We start from the raw sequence: 18,904 nt of genomic DNA on the forward strand, positions 1-18,904 counted from the left end.
ATTAATATTTTACTCATAGACTTAACTGAAGCCACTGGGGCGGCTGGGCGGAGAAGGAAGGCTGTTCCGATTCACTTGATAATTTCATAGCAATTATTTAATATATTTGACTCGATACAAGCTTGAAAAAGATCAAAGACACCCTAAGTCGTGCCGAAAATCCAGCAGAGTCTCTCCTATACTTAGGACTTACCCAACCTGTAAAAGGGTTCAAAATACACTTATATATCCACAAATCTCACATCCACAACTCAATCACATCACATGGCCCCTCCTGGGCCCATCCAAACAATCAACAATCACAATGTGGAAAATTACAGTTTAATCCTTATAATTAACCACTTTTGCAAAAACTACCCATATGAGCTCTAAAAATTCTAAAACTTTGCCCCGCGGTCCTTAGCAATATTACTAAGCTAATGCAAAAGGAATTATAATTTTCTAAACTACCACGAATATTTTATAGAGTTTTAATCAAATTCAAGCATTAGATAATTAAGAAAAAGTAAGGTTCGGGTTTACCTATGCCGATTTCGACCCTGGAAACGCGTCCGGGATATCTAAAAACGGTGGGATAGCCTATAACCTTGACTCAATTCGGAGACTTTTTTGGTAGCCTGTCTATCCGGCCTAAAATTACAGACCCGAGCAACTGTTGAATTTCCACAAATTGAAGATACCTACGTGAAGCCCAAAACATGGGGGTTATTATATAATTTTTATGGAATTTTCTAAGCTCATTTAATGCTCGGAAAAACACTGTAAAGTCTCATGGGACCCACTGAAAAATAATGTCAGAAAAATTTAAAATGGGTATTGCCGCAAAACTCTCGATGAGTGGAGTACTCCGGTACTCTCGGATTTTTGATGGAGTTTACAGTTTTTGAGAAATCCAGCCCGAAAGTTAAAATGGGCTAAAACTTCACGGATAAAAATTGGATAAACTGCTTAATAGATTTTGGTGTTCTTAATGTCTATGGAAAGCTTTCGAGGTGTAGATGTGTTTTGACACAAGACTCGGTTCAATCGGTGGCCAGATCGGCCAAATTTTGAGCAGGAAGGCGAAACGGCGCGCCTGCGATGTGTGGGTTTTGCGCGACGTTTCGGGTAGCCTGGAGGCTTGCCAGCGGTAGGGGAGGGGTGCGGGAGGTGCACCGGCGAGCTTGGGAGGCTGGTAGGCGAGGGGCAGAGGGAGGAGAGAGAAAACGAGGAGAGAAGGGGAGAAGTCGGGACGCGCGGGGGAAGGGAAAGGGAAAAAGGAAAGGATTGGTCCAATTCAACTGGTCAGACTCGATCTGGTTCGATTCGACTAATCCGATTCAGAATACAAAAATTTAAATTTTTACTCTGTCATTGGACCGAAAACGAGGCCCAAAAATTCCGAAAAAATTTTAGAAAACTCAAAAAAATTTATAAAATCTAAATATATTTTTAGTTTTGTCACATAATTTTTAAAAATCATCAAAGTTTTATATCTTTAGAAAATCGAGCTCGATTTCTAAAATTTGAAAAAATTTTAAATAATTTCCTAAAATATAAATAAAATAAAATATTAATATCTATCCATAAAATAATTAATTTTAAAAAAATTAAGAGTGTTATAAAAATATTAATTATTTAATATTTTTTTTATATATTCCCTTTTATTAATAATGGTACGAGGTTGATTCTAAAAATTTACTATAGTTTGAAATTACTTTTCTAAATAAAAATATCATTTTAGATGTTATTAAGAAAAATAAATTTTAAAAAATTATTTTATTATTTTTATAATTAAAATTAATTAAATTTAATTTTTAATTATTTTTTAATATTTTTTAATTAATATATTTAAAAAATCAATTTTTTTAATAATAGTTTCAATTCCGGTGCTAAACAGCCATGTATTTTTGTGAACGAAGGAGTAGCGGTGGAGTGCTCTAATTTTTCCCGTGGACCCAAATGGCAATAGTTTCAAATGGGGTGAAAATCCATTCTGACTATTTATTTTTTGGTACAGCTTTCTGATTATATTATTAATGTGCCATTATTGTTGTTGGACATTTGAATATTCAAATGTTTTGAATTGGATTTTCCCAATTAAATCAGGATTCTGTACTATTGACTGCCATTATCGTTTCAAATTAAAGGAAGCAAAACGCAAAAATGGAAGCTCAAATCATTTCCAAAGAAATTGTCAAACCCTCTTCTTCAACACCACAACACCTAAGAACCCACAACCTCTCTCTCATTGGCCAATTAACTCCCCCAGTTTACATTCGCATCATTCTCTTTTATTCAGCAACTAGTGAAAATTCCTCCATAAAATCTCATCACGAGAAGACGTCCTTCTCAGAGACATTAACCCACTTCTATCCTCTAGCCGGACGAATCAAAAGTAGCTTTTCTATTGCGGATGAAGGTGCTTCATATATTCAAGCTTAGGTAGCTGGAAACGTGTCCATGATACCGCCCAACACGCGTTGAGGCTGTGGCTGCACTCATTTAGGGGGCTGTGATGGCTGCAACCGGAAAAGAATATGGAGCAGTAATTCCTATGGATTTACGAAGAAGAATGGATCCGCCATTGCCAAAAAAAATCTATTGGAAACATCTCTCAGTTGGCAATGGTAAATTGTGAGAATACCCTAGACTTAGACAACAATGACTTAGCAGGAAAAATTCACAAGTCAATGAGAAATGTGAACAATGAGTATGTGGGAAGAAAAAGGAGATGTTAATTTGGTGTAGACATCCATTCTACGAGACCCATTATGGGTGGGGAAAGCCATCTGGGTAAGCGCTGGAGCGACCGTTAATAACATTGCCACTTTTATAAAAACAAAGGATGGCGAGGGAATAGAAGCGTGGATAGGATTGTGCAAGGAAGACATGGCTTTTTTTATTTATCAGGATATTCCTTTAATAATACATTCTCTAAAATCAATCCCCCTTATTCTACACCAACACTAGTTAATAAAATTTCGCCCATTTTAGTAGAATTTAATTTTAATTGCAATTAATTTCTATAATTGACATCTTTTTTTTTTTAACTGAATGTATAAAATATAAAATTCAAAACCATATAATTTTCCTAAATTCATTCCCACCAATTAACAAACATAGCCTAATTTAGATTCCTTCCTGAACCATTTCGGATTCGGACTTAACCGTATATAAGCCAATTCGTTGCTCCGAAGCAAGCATACACATGCATATCACCCGCTCTAAGCTCTCTCTCACAAGTCACAGCTACACGCATTTGGAGCTCAAAAGAGATGGAGGATATGGACGAAACGGAGGCCGATGCTCAGGTCGATTTTGGATTATTTCCTTTTCTTCTCACATTTGAGCTTCTTGCTTCCGTTTGTTTGCCGAGAAAATATGAAGGCAATAAATTTTTTTCATGATCTTTGATTCGAAAAGAAGAATGAAATAAAAACAGTCAACGTAGTCGAACAGTTTCTGTAGGTATAGATGATGAAATGCTGGAGATTTCTAGCGATTCGTAAATTGTTTTTGTCTTCAAAAATATTTTTCAAAAATTGTAAAACTCGTTTCTATGAGCTAGAAAACAAATTTGCTATATATGCAAAACAATTCAAAATTAAATGACAATTTCCTTCTTTTTTTCAGAAATTTATAATATGAAATCTTTTCCGTTTGATGGCTATAGCTTTAATTGCTGCAAATGTGTTTGTTGAGTTCTGTAAATATGGCTTCGATTGGTAGACTTGCTTCTTTATTTTTGTTATTGTAAAATGCAAATTACACTTTCAGTTTGTGTTTTAAGATTGCTGAATTATGCATTGTTGTTTCAATCTAAATGTAGGTTTATATGGCATGCATTCTACATGGTCATCGGTAAGTGTATTCATGCAATGCTCAAGACTGTATTATGTTAATAATATCAATGTTCGTTTCTCTTACATAAGAAATAAAACTAGTTTTTCTGTAATAAATTTGGCTATATATATGTTTGAAGACCAGTGTGATTGTAAAAGTGCCTTTGAATGATAATGAAGCTCTAGTAAATTTGGTTTTGGATGTTGGTGTAGTTAGAAGTATAAAAACATGAAGCTGTGCAGGCGGGAATTTTGTATTCTTCATGGAATTGAAGTTCTGGCAGTGAAAAATGAATAAATAAATTATAAATTCAACCAGAATGTTTAATGTAGTATTGAAAAAGTGATGAAAAGCAAAAGCAGCCTTAGGTGTTGCTTCTGATATTTAGTTATTTACATTTTGCATTCAAGAAATTAGATAGGGTATGTAATTGATGACTTTGCAAAACTCACTGCAGGGTTGGAATTTCTTATTATGATTCTAGTATTCGCCAACTTCATGTGCTTGAAGTTTGGGAAGATGGAAGCTCAGACTTCCCCCTGATTGATCTCGGTAGGTTTTTCAACTTTTCTTTGTTGGAAATGGAGTTCATTTCCTTTAGTTCTATGTGTCAACTTGTTTGGGATGATGTTTCTTAATGATTGAAATGAACAGTTCTGGATTCATTTCTTTTACTAGAGTTACTTTTCTTCATTCCTTATTTTTCATGTTCTATGCTTTCCTCAGAATTCAACTCATCCCATAGTTCTATCCTATGAGTCAACAGATTTGGAATGGTGTTAATTGCTGATGGGTGGAATAAACAGATCTGGATTAATTTCTTTTCTATGAATTACCTTTTTTTTTTTTGTTATTCCTTATTTTTCATGACTGTCAATCTGTCTGGATTCTGTTCTATCGTCTAATCTGTCACAGCTTCATTATCTTATTTGTTCTTTGTTGGCTGAAATGCTGCTACAGTAAAATATCAGGCTAAGCCTCTCATTGTTTACACAAGCAGTAAAAGTGAAGAATCCTTCATATCCGCTTTACAACGAAGTGGTACATTGCTATTTGTCTCTTTTTTATGAGCTATTCATATATGACCTGTATTTACTCCTTGAAGTAATGCAGATGGCACCACTGAGGCTCCTACAGTGAAACTGGTAAAAAGTTCAATTTTCAGCTATGAGCAAGCATGGCACAGGTATTAAACATCTGTTTAAGGGATCCTGACACTTTTGTGTACATACAACAGGCTAGAGAAAGAAAAAAGAAAGTCCAAGTTAAAAACATTTGAGTGTCCTTAGTAATGGTGAGGGTAATAGTATGCCACAACAATTTGATCAGCATTGCCTACTTTTAATTACCCATGCTTGCATTGCATGTTTCATTTTCTGATCACCAGGGCCAGCAACTATGCAATGTTTGTGTCTGACCCGGCCGATCTAATAATCTTACAGCCATGGTATTCACTTTTTCCAAGTAGTATGGAAAGTCATAAGACTGATTTTATATCCTCTTTTTCTCAAGCACATAGGAAATGCATCAGTGAGGTTTCAATTTGACTCCACTATGATTGTTGTATATTTTCATCTTTGCCAACCAGTTTTATCTCAGGCCTTACTGAAGTTGGCTGTTATCTTATATTTTTTCTCTCTGCCTTGACTGACGTTCTTTGAACTGACAAAATCACATAGTAATAAATTAAAATTTTCACTAGACCTTCTCAACACTTTCCCTTGATTTTGGCAACTTGGAGCTGTAACAAGATGCTTGACAATTTTAATTTTACATGTTTAATTTTGATAACAGAATTATATCTGTTTGTTGGTCATATGATATATTTCCTATTTTATAATCTCTGTGGCCCTCCTCCTCCCCCTCCTCTGGTTGCCAATTTTTCCTCTTAGCCACTGCTTTATTTTGGTTTTATAGATTGATATACCTTCGAGTAACAGGAATGGATGATGGGCTAAACATCAAGGAGAGAATTTGTTATGTGAGTGCATATTCACATATAATATATATTTTTTAATTATTCATATACGATGGCTTTTTTCAGAATAAATATTTTCCTGCAATTGATGTTTAGTTCATTTTATTTTGTTAAACTCATGATGCATTCATAATGTGCCCATTATGCCTATACTCCATATTCCTTTTTAAAGTTTTTCTAGTGTTTTATTTATCAGTGTCACTTACTGCATGTCAAAATAACAACTAATTTGGTGATTATATATATTCCATGTCTCTTAAGTCATTTTCCATAAATGATAGTGTCAAATCTTGCTATGAATATTGCAGATTTTGATGTTAGCGCATAGGAGACCTAGATCTTAGTTTCCTGTTTTTGATTAATTAATACAAAATTAGGGGAACAAAGTTATCAATAGTAATCCTTTTAAAGATGTTCCATGTATTGGTTCCCTTTTTAATTTTCATACTTGCCTTGCTCAAGGCACATACTGATTAGCCTTTTCTCTTCCTACCAAATGGGAACCTTGATCTCTTGCCTTTTAGAGGGAGTAATAATTTCTTTCGTAATAACCTTTCTTTATTAACTATGAGGTTCTTCATTATGTGTTGTTGCTTGTTATCCATTCTGCTTGAAATTGTTTGAGAGGCCTTATAGGTATGGGTTAGTGTGCTTATAAGACATGATTCTTAGTTAGATGCTATGTTCAAGCCTCTGGAATTGTTATCAATGTAGTTTAACGGCAAAATTCTTTTATTATATGCATCTTTACTGCTTCACTTCTTATGTTTCAGTGTTAGTGATCCCAAAATCCTATTGCACAGCATGAGTTCTTTTATTACATGCATCCTTTTCTACATCAATCCTTTTGTTGGGAATCCTTGTACCATATATCAGGAAAATATAAAATAAAAGGGCAAAATATAAATGGTTGGGTTGCCACATTAAATTGATTGCTCATTTTGATGTGTGAACGCTTCACTTATAGTATTAAAATGAACTAAAGTATAATTCTTTATGCATTCTCTCCAAATTTAACATGGTATCAGAGAGCCTGATTTGAGTTGTGGGTTTTAGCCGTACATAAAACTGTATAATTGGGCCCATATTGGGTTATACTAACTAATTATCAAGTCACAGCCATGTGATTGCACTTATGGAAGGAGTTTTAGGAATCCTTGTCCCTTATTGGGGAAAATATAAAATAAAAGCGAAAAATATAAATGGTTAGGTTGCAACATTAAATTGGCTAGTTATTTTAATGTGTAAAGCAACTCAATCACTTATATAAGCCCGTATTAAAATGAATTAAAGTATAATTTGTTCAGCACTCTTTCCAAATTTAACACTTCTTTTTCTTTTTCATTGTGGAAGTTGAGTTCTATGATGGACATGGGAAGTGAAGTTCAAGTTCGAGCGAGTGGGGGTCTTCTTGCCATATTAGAAAATGAAAGGATTGTAGATACCCTTGAGCAAAAAGAATGTGGAAGTGCATCAATTACAATAGATTCAGTCACAGAAATTTCATTGTATCTTCTGATCTATGGAATTTAATTCTTAAATAGTTTATATTTTGTTTTGACATATATGTTTGTGTATGTTGAAGTTTTATCTTATTTGTGGGAAAGAAACTTGGACAACAATGTATCCCTTACATTTAAAAACAGAAACAAATTTCTTAAACTTGATGCAGCATGTCACGAGGCATTGCAGATTTTCCAAGTAGATAAACACCCAAGCCATATGGGCATTGGCAGATCAAAGGAAGGGTAATTTTGTATTATATTTTCAATATTTTTACCTGGAAAATAGATGTACTGATTTCTTGACATTGCAGGTTCTCCGTGTTTGGCATGATGAATAAGGTTGGTAGAAATATAATTTTCTGTTTGTAATATCTTTTGTACATTAGACTGACATAATTTCCTGAATCAGTGTGTGACGCCAATGGGTCAACGTCTTTTAAGGTGAATTAATTTTGGCACATTTCTGATATTATTTCTTCCAGCATATTATCTTAATCTGTTGGGACTTGAACATATTGTTTTCCTTGCTTAAGAAATTGGTTCCTGAGGCCCATACTTGACCTAGAAAGCTTGAATGGCCGTCTCAATGCTGTATCCTTCCATTATTTGGGTGAAAATTGATTTTCCTTTGCATGAACTAGAACTTTGTATGGTCACAAAACAAAAGAAGGAAAGGAAAATAGGATGAAATCACCATGAAATGGGGCTTGGTCATTTGATTTGGCTGAACATATAGAGTTCACAACATTTGTTACATAATTGTAAGTATTTTAAATGAAGTTGATTTGCATCAAGGATTCTAGGATTGAATTTCAGTCATTGAATTTTATAGCTGCTCATACAAAAAAGCTCATATTCCTTAATGAGATCAAGATATCATTCTTTTTGTGTTCTGAAGAACTGATGGTTTCTCTGCATGAAACACTGAAGTCTGTCAAGGACATTTCCCGCATACTCAGGGTACTATCACTTTTATTATTCATCCTTCTACTATTATCTGGGGTTGTAAGGGGTATTTCCTTCCAAAGTTAGTATTTCCAAATTATATTTATGCTACAGTAACTTTCTTTAGGGACAGACTTCATATGAGTTGACTGTGATAAATACTCACCGTTTCACAAATTGGCCATTGTTATTGATATAAATATTTTAGTTGTTATCCTTTTTCTGTAATAAGATTTGGTTGTATTGGTGGATCTCTTTTGGCACCATTTTATCTTTTGAAATTTGAAATACTCTCCTTTCTTTTTATTTTCTGAAGAAATTTAACTCTCCAAGCTCCATGTGCACTGCTGGTGATTGGACTGCCTTTTTGAAGGTAATCCTGCTTGACAGAATATATTTTCAATTTTCTGTTTTTTTTTCCTACTTGGCAAATGCTTGTTGTGCTTCCCATTTAGCAAGTTGATGGCAAGAATAATTCATAGTCACAGGATGATTTCTGTTATCTTTATTAACATATTTTTTTCTTTAGTTAATTGTCGCCTTATATATGCAACAATTAATCATGGTCTAAACACGTTGTATAATACTGCTTTTTTCTTTTGTAGAGCATTTGTTCACTTTTGCATGTGGATAGGATATTCAAAGTAGGCATATCAGAAAGTCTGCAAGAGCAGGCAAAGCGCTTGAATCTCAACATTGTTGAAAGGGTATTAGACCATTTCTCAATGAGCCTTTTCTGTGAAGGCATATCTCATTCAGTTGTTGAGGTTTCTTGATATGCTGTATTTGTGTCTTTGTGGTTGTTTGTTTATTTTTCAGGTGTCTTCATGTATTTCTACAGAACTAGTTGATCTTTATGAATTGGTCAGTCTGTTACTTTCCTTTATATATATATATATATATATATATATATATATATATATATATATATATATATTTCTAGGGGTAATATAATAATGCTTATGTTTTTAAAGATACAATGGATATGAACACTTATAAGTTACTTTTCATTGGAAGTTGCATCTTCTCGATTTTGGAATACCGTGGGGCTTGAAATGTACTGGGAATATATTTGTAGTGCTAAAATTGATGCTGCTTGATGGTTGCATGTTCACGTGTGTGGTCAATTCTTATAATCTGCAGGCTTTTTTTTTAATAAGGTAAAGCTCCACTTTTAGCCTAAAATGATTAATTTTTCCAGCCCATTATTGTTAGGATCAATGGATCATTACTGAGAACTTTATGGTTCATATGATATGTGACTTAATGGAGTGGCTACTGGCTATGTAAATTATGTAATTAAAAGAAAAGGAAATATAATTTATTATGCTTTAATAAGTTTATAAGCATGATCCAAGAAAACTCAGTGGATTTGGAGTATAAGCTTTCTGTCAGCTTATAACAAAAACATACTAAAAGTAAATAAATGAGCTGCAGAAAGATGAAAAATCAAAAGAAGAGGGAATTGATTATTGACTGCTATTTATTGGTCTACTTTTCCTTGTGCACATATTATGTCATACTGCTGTCAAACCTTCTTGAGTATATGCCACATTACAATGTGTTGCACTGTATGGAAGCACTCAATTTTATTCATATTTATCACTTGTATCTTTGTTGATTTTACTGCCATTCTGAATGTTCTTACGGTTTATGCTATGTTTTGTAGGTGATTGGTGTTATTGATGTTAATAGAAGTAAAGAGAAGGGTTATGGAACAATAGTGAAAGAGGGTTTCTGTGATGAGGTTGCAAATTAATTGACTTTCCTGAACTTTTCTTTCTTTTCTTCTGTGTTCTCATTTTTCTATTTCATTTTGTAAAGATTTAACAGATTTCTTCTACTCACTGGTGAATTTAGTGTTGAGATGATAGTATTTATTTTGTTTGCCTAAAATCCTCATGCCTCATTCTATAAGGTTTTTCATTTATCACCTGTGCTGGCTAACACTTCAAATTTAGTTTTGGATCTTTGACAATTCATTCCTTTCCATCAAATGTAGTTGGATGAATTGCGAGAAATCTATGAGGATTTGCCAGATTTTCTGCAAGAGGTGCTTGTTGTATAAACTATACATGCATCAAATTGGAATTAAAAATTCAAACTGAAAGTCTGTTTTGATTATACCCATTCTTTTCAGATTTCCTCAGTGGAGCTTGCACAACTTCCCCATTTGAGTAATCAGAAGATTGCTCCATGTATTGTTTATATGCATCAAATAGGTTTGCTTTATTGCTTCAGTGTAATGTTATTGAAGAAATTGGCATGGGTAATTTAGAATCTTATAGGAAGTTTCTTTATGGTTGGACTTGTTTTTTATATATTCAATTTTAAATTAATCAGTATCAGATTATTGGAATCTGAGGTGTTATTCTGTTACCAAATTTATAATTCCATAAATTCCAACACTACAACTGTAACACTGTACAACTTCTCCTTTATATGAAAGACTACATAATTAGAGCTGAAAGTTAAATGAAATAGAAGGGTGGGGGTTCAATGAGTTTTTTATGTGGAGGGATATTTGGTATTAATATAGACTATGACATGTAAAATGATTCTGGTATTTCTGCTTGTGAGTTTCATTTTTCCCTTGTTGATGTTGAGTTGATAGGAATTGTGAGTTTAGTTGCATCTCTTAGGATGCTATTTCCATGAAAGTTGACATACTGGTGTAACATATGTCTATTTTTCCTTGTGGAAAGGGGGGAGGAATTCTTATTTCATATAACATGTACCTTTGTTCTTCCTTAATGCCCTTAGGAATCCACCAAAAGTGCGAGAGAAAAAAAAATCTCAATTGTACCGATACAGAAGTGGAAATTAAGTTATATAAGATTGTAAATTGTATTTATAGGCTCAATGTTCAAACTAACTAGGAAAGAAATAAGGCTCCAACTAAATATGAAAAATAATAAGAGTTCCTAAAATAAAAGTAAACTTCCTAAATGATTTAGATAATAAATATCCTGTATAGAAAAATCTAAACTAGGAAACTACACAAAAAATATTCCTAAATAGTAATATAACTTCAAGGCTCGGTAATTGACACTGACTTAATATAAGAATCTTGAAATTTGTTTGAATAGATATAGATCCATTGACCATGTTTGGGAAACCATGGCATCACTTAGTACTCTTTTGTAACTCCCTTAAATTTTATGTTGTATTTTGATCTTCCATTCTCATTGATTTCTTCATATGCAGGATATTTGCTATGTATTTTTGAAGAAAAACTTGATGAAACCTTACTGGAAAAGCTTCAAGATTTTGAATTTGTGGTAAATTAATGCTGCATTATAATTAAGTAGAAAATTTCCTGTAATAAAACTGCATTTCTGTATCTCCTAAGGAAGATAAGCTATCAAATGTAGTTCTCTGATGCTGATGGAGAGACTAAAAGATTCTTTTATCGTACCCCAAAAACGCGAGAATTGGATTATCTTCTTGGGGACATCTATCATAAGATTCTAGGTACTTACTACTTAATATGAAGTGTTTTTCTTGTAAAGAGCTAACTGCTTGAATTTCAAGTGGATTTTTCTGAGAAGATAATTTGATGTCTGGTATGAAAGAAGATTTTAGATGTCATCATATTCCCATAATCCTACTTAGAGCTGAACTTTAGTCTATGGTGCATGCTCTGATAGTTTGAGGCAGTGACTTACTAGGTGCAGTAACATATACTTTCTTGTTTTTATAATGTTTCGCTTATTTGTTGTTGAAGATATGGAGAGAGCAATTATTAGAGACTTGGTGTCACATATTATTCTATTTTCAGCATATCTGCTTAAAGCTGTGAATTTTGTGTCTGAACTTGATTGGTAAGAATCATTTTGCAAACTCTCTTTCTCCCTCCCTACTCCATAATATGGCATTCATTACATACCTTGTTTTGCATTATTATGTATATTACCCATTATAATATGTGAATTTTGTTATTTAGCCTTTTGTCATTGGCCCTAGTTGCTCGTCAGAACAATTATGTGAGGCCCACTTTAACCGAAGAAACATTTCTTAATATACAGAATGGAAGGTGACCATTCATTTGATTGCATGTGCTTTTTTTCATTGAATGAAAGAGTTGGATTTACCATTTGAGTATATTGACAAGTATTCACATTTTTGCAGACATGTTTTGCAGGAAATGACTGTAGATACATTTATTCCTAACGATACAAAGATTCTTGATGATGGTAAAATGACTTCAATCTCATTTTAACTCTTGCTACCTAGCCTATCCCATCTTAGCATGGGAGTTATCCTGTTAAATGTTTAGTGTTGTGTTGCTTCAGGAAGGATTAATATCATCACTGGTCCTAATTATTCAGGGAAGAGTATATACATAAAACAGGTCAGTAAATATAGCTTATTTGTAGGTATGTGTGTGGGTGGGTGTAGTGCACTTACACATAATGATGGTTGCATGTTTTATCCATCTATTGTACCATTTGGATACATTCATGGGTATGTGATATATCATTTTAACAATTCATTGAATCTAAGGTTTCAAGTGATATATTTTAGCCTATACTGTAATCTCAGATAACATAACATCAACTCATATACTGAGAAGATTTATGTTTCTCAGCATAACAGTCAAAGAACATGCTATTCATGCCCGTGTTCCTCTGAATTTGTCACCATCAGTGTCAACTGGCAACTGATGTGGTTGTATTATTCTTGCGCTGTATTGCTTCATTGTAAATTTTGCACTCTGAGATTTGCTTTTCCAGGTGGCTTTGATTGTTTTCCTTTCGCACATTGGAAGTTTTGTACCAGCAGATGCTGCTATTGTGGGATTGACTGATAGGTGTCTGACCTACATATTTCAACTATCTTTCTTAGAGTTGCTGTTAAATATTTATATTCTATTGATTGCACTGTCCACTATTCTGTTATAACAGGATATTCTGTGCAATGGGAAACAAGCTTATGACAGCAGAAAAATCAACGTTCATGATAGATCTGCATCAAGTAGGGATGATGCTGAGGTAAACTTTGTATGAGGACAGTTAGAATGGTTTCGATTATTTAGTTAAAAGCCATGGTTCATGAAAACTGCCTCAAGCTCTTTGTTGTCTGGAACTTGTCGATCTGTAATGAAGAATCTTTGTTTTTCTTGCTAATTTCATTTGATTTCATAGGGGATATCGGAATGTGGAAAGAGGAGTTCAAAGAATACCTGCTTGAATAACTGGAGGTCTATAGTGCATCTTTTGAATAACATCCTTTTTGTTTCCATGTATTTATGTTGGTGAATTTTCAGGCAGGCAACTTCACTATCTCTATGTCTGTTAGATGAATTTGGTAAAGGTACACTTACGGAAGGTTATTCTCTCTTACATAACTTTTGACATCTTTGATATGCTATATCCATATTAGGGACTGAATTTCATAATTTGTTGTTCCTTTTGGCCTTATTCTGAAATGGAAGATTAATTACGCTAATCAATCACAATGTTGAATACAGATGGAGTTGGTCTACTTGGTGGAACCATAAATCACTTTATTGCATGTGATGACCCTCCAAAGGTTTGATATTCTTCTCTACCTGCTGTGAGAATTCCATAAGAAAACTAGTGAGACACTTTCAATATAGTATTTTCTTCTGATGCACATAATAGGTGAAGATACTGTGCTATTATGTTTTACCTAACATTAGCTATTATTTTTGTCCTCTGGTCAATGCCCTTATTTTTTCTGCATGACATCCATCCTCATATATGAAAGGAACACTTAAATTAGTTTCTAAGAAACTAATTTTACTGATTAAATCCAACCTTCTTGGTTGTCAGTTTTTTATGTTCCTATGACTTGGTTAGTGCCACATTCTTTGCTTCTTTGTTGGGAATCCCACATCGAAAAGATATGAAGTAAAAGGGCAATATATAAGTGGTTAAATTGCAACATTAACTTAGCTAGTCATTTTGATGTGTAAAGCAATTTAATAACTTATATAAGCTCGAATTAAAATGAATTAATTGTAATTTTATCAACTCTCCGAATTTAATATGGTATCAGAGCCCAAACTGAGTTGTGGGTTTTCAGCCCGCCCATAAGGCTGTATAATTGGGCCCGTATTGGGTTAAAATACTAACTAATTGTTAAGTGACAGCCATGTGGTTACACTTGAGGGGGGAGTGTTGGGAATCCCACATCGAAAAGATATGAAGTAAAAGGGCAATATATAAGTGATTAAGTTGCAACATTAACTTGGCTAGTCATTTTGATGTGTAAAGTAATCTAATCACTTATATAAGCTCGAATTAAAATGAATTAATTGTAATTTTATCAACACTCTCTCCGAATTTAACATTCTTCTTAAGAAAATGGGACAGACTTAACTCACCCTCATAAGTTAGCTCAAGGGGGTAGGAGTGTTCAAAACCTTATAAAGGACACATTACCCCTATGTGGGATATTAACACACCCCCCTCACTCCTAGAATTAAACACTTAGAGCCTGAAACACTCATAGGAGGCCCGGACATTAGTTGAGGAGACTCTGATACCATCTTAAGAAAATGGACTAGGCTTAACTCTACATCAAAAGCTAGCTTTTTACCATTATAAGCCCATTGAATTCCTTGTAATCTTTAGATGTGAAACACTTGGTGTTTCTTTATAGTTCTAAAATTTTCACTATTGTTTTGATGGATTTCATTGCTCGTGGCCAATTTTTGTCACTCAGTTCCTTCCTTTTTTTTTCCTCCACTTGTTTTTGAGTTAATTCAGCAAGCAATGCTCTGGACTTTGATAATATTCTAATCAATAATAGTGCAAAGGCACCTTTAATAATGTGAGCAACAGCAAATAATATTAGGAACACATGAATAACTTGAATTCAAGTGTTTCACATTTGTAGGTTCTGGTGTGCACTCATTTGACTGAGTTTTTTAGTGATATTTACTTGCCAAAGGTATGAATTCTTGTGGAGCTGCTATCCAATTTATTCACACTTTCATATCATCAGTACTGTAAAAGTAATATTTCAAGTTTTTAATCAATTCCAGTCTGAGAGGGTAAAGTTTTACACCATGAGTGTGCTGAGGCCCGACAACAATTCTACAGACATTGAGGACATTGTATTTCTATATCGGTATTTTTCTATATCCTTTCAGATTATATTAACTCAATCCCATATATGTCGCTCTCCAGGTGGGGAAAAAAAAAGCCTCATTCTTTGGTTGTTGATTCATGACTTGATTGTTTAAATTACATATTTCGGAAATTGGTGAAAGCCTCATTCTTGGTTGTTGATTCATGACATTGTTTAAATTACATATCTCGGAAATTGGTGTTGGGAAAATTTTCCACAACATTTGATTGTGGAACCATATGATTGGCGTGCTCAATGCTTAGCTATGATCCTTTCTTCTGCATTTATGTGCATCACTAGTCTGCGGCATCTAGTTGATATGTTACTAGTGTAAGTGCATTTTTATGGCCTAGGATGTAGCATTATTGTCTAAGCTACGTCAATAGACAACCTGACTTTGACAGCTTGGTGCAATGCTTCTGTCATACTTTTCTTGGTGGCTACTTAATGTAATTCTACTAATATTTAAAACTATATCCATATATCTTTTTCAGGTTGGTTCCTGGACATACTCTTCTTAGTTATGGTGAGTATTGTTTATAAATTAGGGATATATGCTGGGAATTTTATAGTTAAGTCGCTTGTTTTCTTTTTGGTTTGCAGGGCTACATTGTGCGCTACTTGCTGGTACATTATCCCTATGATCCATTTGTATTTGGTGGAATTTCAGAAGCAATTACATTCAGATTGACAAAAATTTTCTTTAGTATTTCTCTGATTTTTGTTTGTTAATACAAATAAAACAGTTAAATCTTCTGTCAGGCAGAAAGATGGTGTACCACTCTACCTTGTCTTTTTTCTTTTGTTTGTTGATTTGCACCATTGACAATAAATAATATGGATCCCAGGGATATACTCAGTTAAGCCCCAAACAAGTTGGAGAAAACTACATTAATCTTTTCCCTTCTTCCAACCAATCATATGATGTTGTTATGGTTTGACACTGACTGTCAAATTCCCATAGTTTTCCTCATTTATCCAGCATTAGAACTGTGTATGATGTTTAAACTTGGCAAAGGCAGAGTTTTCTCTTGGATAGAAACCTAAAAGTATTCTGTGCTTAAATGAATGCAATCTCTACATTAAAATTGGTCTGTATTCTTTGAGTTGTTGATAGTATTAATGCCAATTTTCTGATAGACCCAATTTTTTGGTCTGCATCCCCATTCATGCAGGTGTTCCTGCAGAAGTAATTAAGAGAGCAGCAGTAGTATTGGATGCTATTGGAAATAACAACCATGTTGAGCGATTATGCAATGAAAACATATCAGCCCAAGATAAGCAATGCAAGGTCTTACTTTTCAAATCTAGATTTATTTTCAGCTTGATTTCTTTCGTATGTTTCTGGCATTTGGTCTGCAGTATATGTTTTTCATAATATAATTTGGTAATAACAACTATATTGAGCAATTGTGCAACGAGTACATGTCAGCTAAACATCAGCAATACTTTCAGAATCTAGATTTTACGAGTCAAGCTGATGAAAATGATGTATGTTTCATTCTTGTATTTATCATTGAGCTCTATTACTGAACTCAGTGCAGGATGCGGTGGACAAGATGTTGGCATTGGATATTCTTAATAGTGACCTCAACCTCTTCTTCCAAGATATATTTCCTCCTTGATATGCAGAGGTTGAAAGCTTTGTTTTCCTTGCTGATATATATGAGCATTTTTATTTATATGTTCTAAATGCATAATCTCTCCGAATACTAAAGGTGGATTCAATTTCAGCTTTAATTCCTTCAGAAGTTTCAGACATTCTGTTTACTACATATGTTGCATTGTGATAAATGTAGAACATGAAACACCTAAAAGTTTGGTGCGTTCATCAGTTTCAGGCTCGCCTACTCCATCAGTGGCTGACACCAACTAGAACTGGATGATTACTGCATTTTTCCAGCTCTTTCTGAAAAACTTCAACAACCTAAGCAAATCATTGAAGATGTCCTGCTCTCATGTCAGGAGACTACTACAATATGATCCTACAATATATATTAGTCTTCAAGTTCCACGTGATTTTGCTATCACTCTTTGGTATGCCATTATTTTCTCCATTTTCAATATGTGTATAATCCAACCTCAAATTTCACACTGACGAAAAGAGCGAGCCATCAAAGTATACTAGTAGTCTTTTGCTGTCTCTGTTTCTCTCTCTTTCGGAATTTGATATCCTGCGATGTTACATTTCAGGCGCCTCTCATGCTTCAGAGCCTGTAGTAGGCTACACTTTTGAAGATTCAAATAATTGACCAATTACGTAATAGCATATATAATATATTACTAAGAAATGGGGTACTCATTTTCTATAATTTACAAGTAGATGCCCTTGGAAGCATAATTGTAAAGTAGAACTTGGATAAAAGAAATGCAAATTGACCCATCAAAGTTATCAGTTTTAACTTTGATGCAAATCAATCCTGAAACTTGTAGCGTTGAAGTGGTATTAGCATGTAACAGCATAGTCTACTTAGATACTCCAGTACGAAACACACATTTTTGTTAGGAAGTGAAACAAAATAAAATCTATCTAAACACGTTAAAAGGCAGTTTCTCAATGAACAGTGACAATGAAATTGATTTTGATGTTTCAAATTACTGAATTATCTATTGTTGTTTATTTACATGGCTTTGCAATAGCTGGATAATTTTGTATTTTGAATGCTGTGTGGTGTCCAGTGCTAAGCAAATTTTCTCTTCCCGTTACCCTTGACCTTATTACTCTCTTACACAACTGTTGAAACAAAGCTGTTCCCTTGCCTTAGGAGGGTGTTTGGCCTAACATTTGAAAATTAATTTGTAAGTATTAGATATTTATAATTTAAATTAAATTTATAGTTATTTAAAATTTTAATCAGTTATGTGTCTAATTAAAGTATTTATAAATAGTTAATATGTTTAGTAAAAAAATAATTTATAATTATATTTATTATTAAAATTATTAAAAAAATATTAATGAGATATATGATAAAATTTTAAAAATTAAAAAGAATAATATAATAAAATATTTAATCAAATTAATTTATACATATAGTACTTATAAATTATTTAAATCAAAAATATTAATCAATGGTTTTTGCATATAATCTATCTATTTTTAAAAAAATTTATACGCATCGCCTCTTTTTGAGTATTCTAATTCTTTTAGAAAAATGTTTGTAAGTTTCCGCGATTCGTTGACTCCCGAGATCAAAAAAGGTTGGAAAAATCGTATGCCTTATTTAAATTTTGCATTATTATTATTTTAATAATTTTTCAATTTTTTATAAATTAGAAAACTTTTAAATATTTATGCTTCAGTTGATTATTCATGATTTCATTTCTCATTATCAAATCCTTAATTTTAAGCTCTTTGCTTATTATGATCGTTGCGTCATTGTGTTGGCATTATGAATTTATTCTTCATGTTTGTTTGTTAATTCGTTTATTATTAAAATATTTTTAAATTTGGTTTACTTCTCATGTATTTAGAAATAATAATTTTAGACAAAATCTTATATTTTATTTATATTATTTAATTTTATAGATAAATCATTTGATATTATCCCAT

At 33.1% G+C, this 18,904-nt stretch overlaps 1 protein-coding gene across 5 annotated transcripts; it reads left to right on the forward strand.

Moving 5' to 3' along the window:
• The first annotated feature begins 2,112 nt into the window (after positions 1-2,112).
• On the forward strand, positions 2,113-17,610 carry LOC110640728 (DNA mismatch repair protein MSH5). Of its 5 annotated transcripts, none has more exons than XM_021792170.2 (35): positions 2,113-3,293; positions 3,812-3,843; positions 4,283-4,377; positions 4,786-4,866; positions 4,939-5,011; positions 5,743-5,806; positions 7,157-7,311; positions 7,450-7,551; positions 7,620-7,647; positions 7,718-7,749; positions 7,842-7,899; positions 8,182-8,268; positions 8,570-8,626; positions 8,859-8,960; positions 9,073-9,117; positions 9,923-10,000; positions 10,256-10,306; positions 10,394-10,475; positions 11,461-11,534; positions 11,628-11,727; positions 11,981-12,077; positions 12,200-12,289; positions 12,385-12,449; positions 12,549-12,607; positions 12,990-13,066; positions 13,161-13,247; positions 13,523-13,569; positions 13,727-13,788; positions 15,121-15,174; positions 15,269-15,354; positions 15,849-15,880; positions 15,958-15,981; positions 16,530-16,645; positions 16,894-16,988; positions 17,089-17,610. In XM_021792170.2, exons 1-35 carry the CDS (start codon positions 3,258-3,260, stop codon positions 17,228-17,230), a joined length of 2,565 nt encoding a protein of 854 aa, XP_021647862.2. In that variant the 5' UTR covers positions 2,113-3,257; the 3' UTR covers positions 17,231-17,610. The 5 variants fall into 5 exon arrangements, with proteins under 5 accessions (XP_021647862.2, XP_021647861.2, XP_058001330.1 ...); XM_021792169.2 differs by having other exon boundaries at positions 2,114-3,293; positions 13,523-13,584; XM_058145347.1 differs by having other exon boundaries at positions 2,114-3,293; positions 13,523-13,584; positions 16,899-16,988; positions 17,089-17,223.
• The last annotated feature ends 1,294 nt before the right edge of the window (positions 17,611-18,904 follow it).

This window comes from Hevea brasiliensis, chromosome 4 (assembly GCF_030052815.1).
Source record: "Hevea brasiliensis isolate MT/VB/25A 57/8 chromosome 4, ASM3005281v1, whole genome shotgun sequence".
Lineage (NCBI taxonomy): Eukaryota > Viridiplantae > Streptophyta > Magnoliopsida > Malpighiales > Euphorbiaceae > Hevea > Hevea brasiliensis.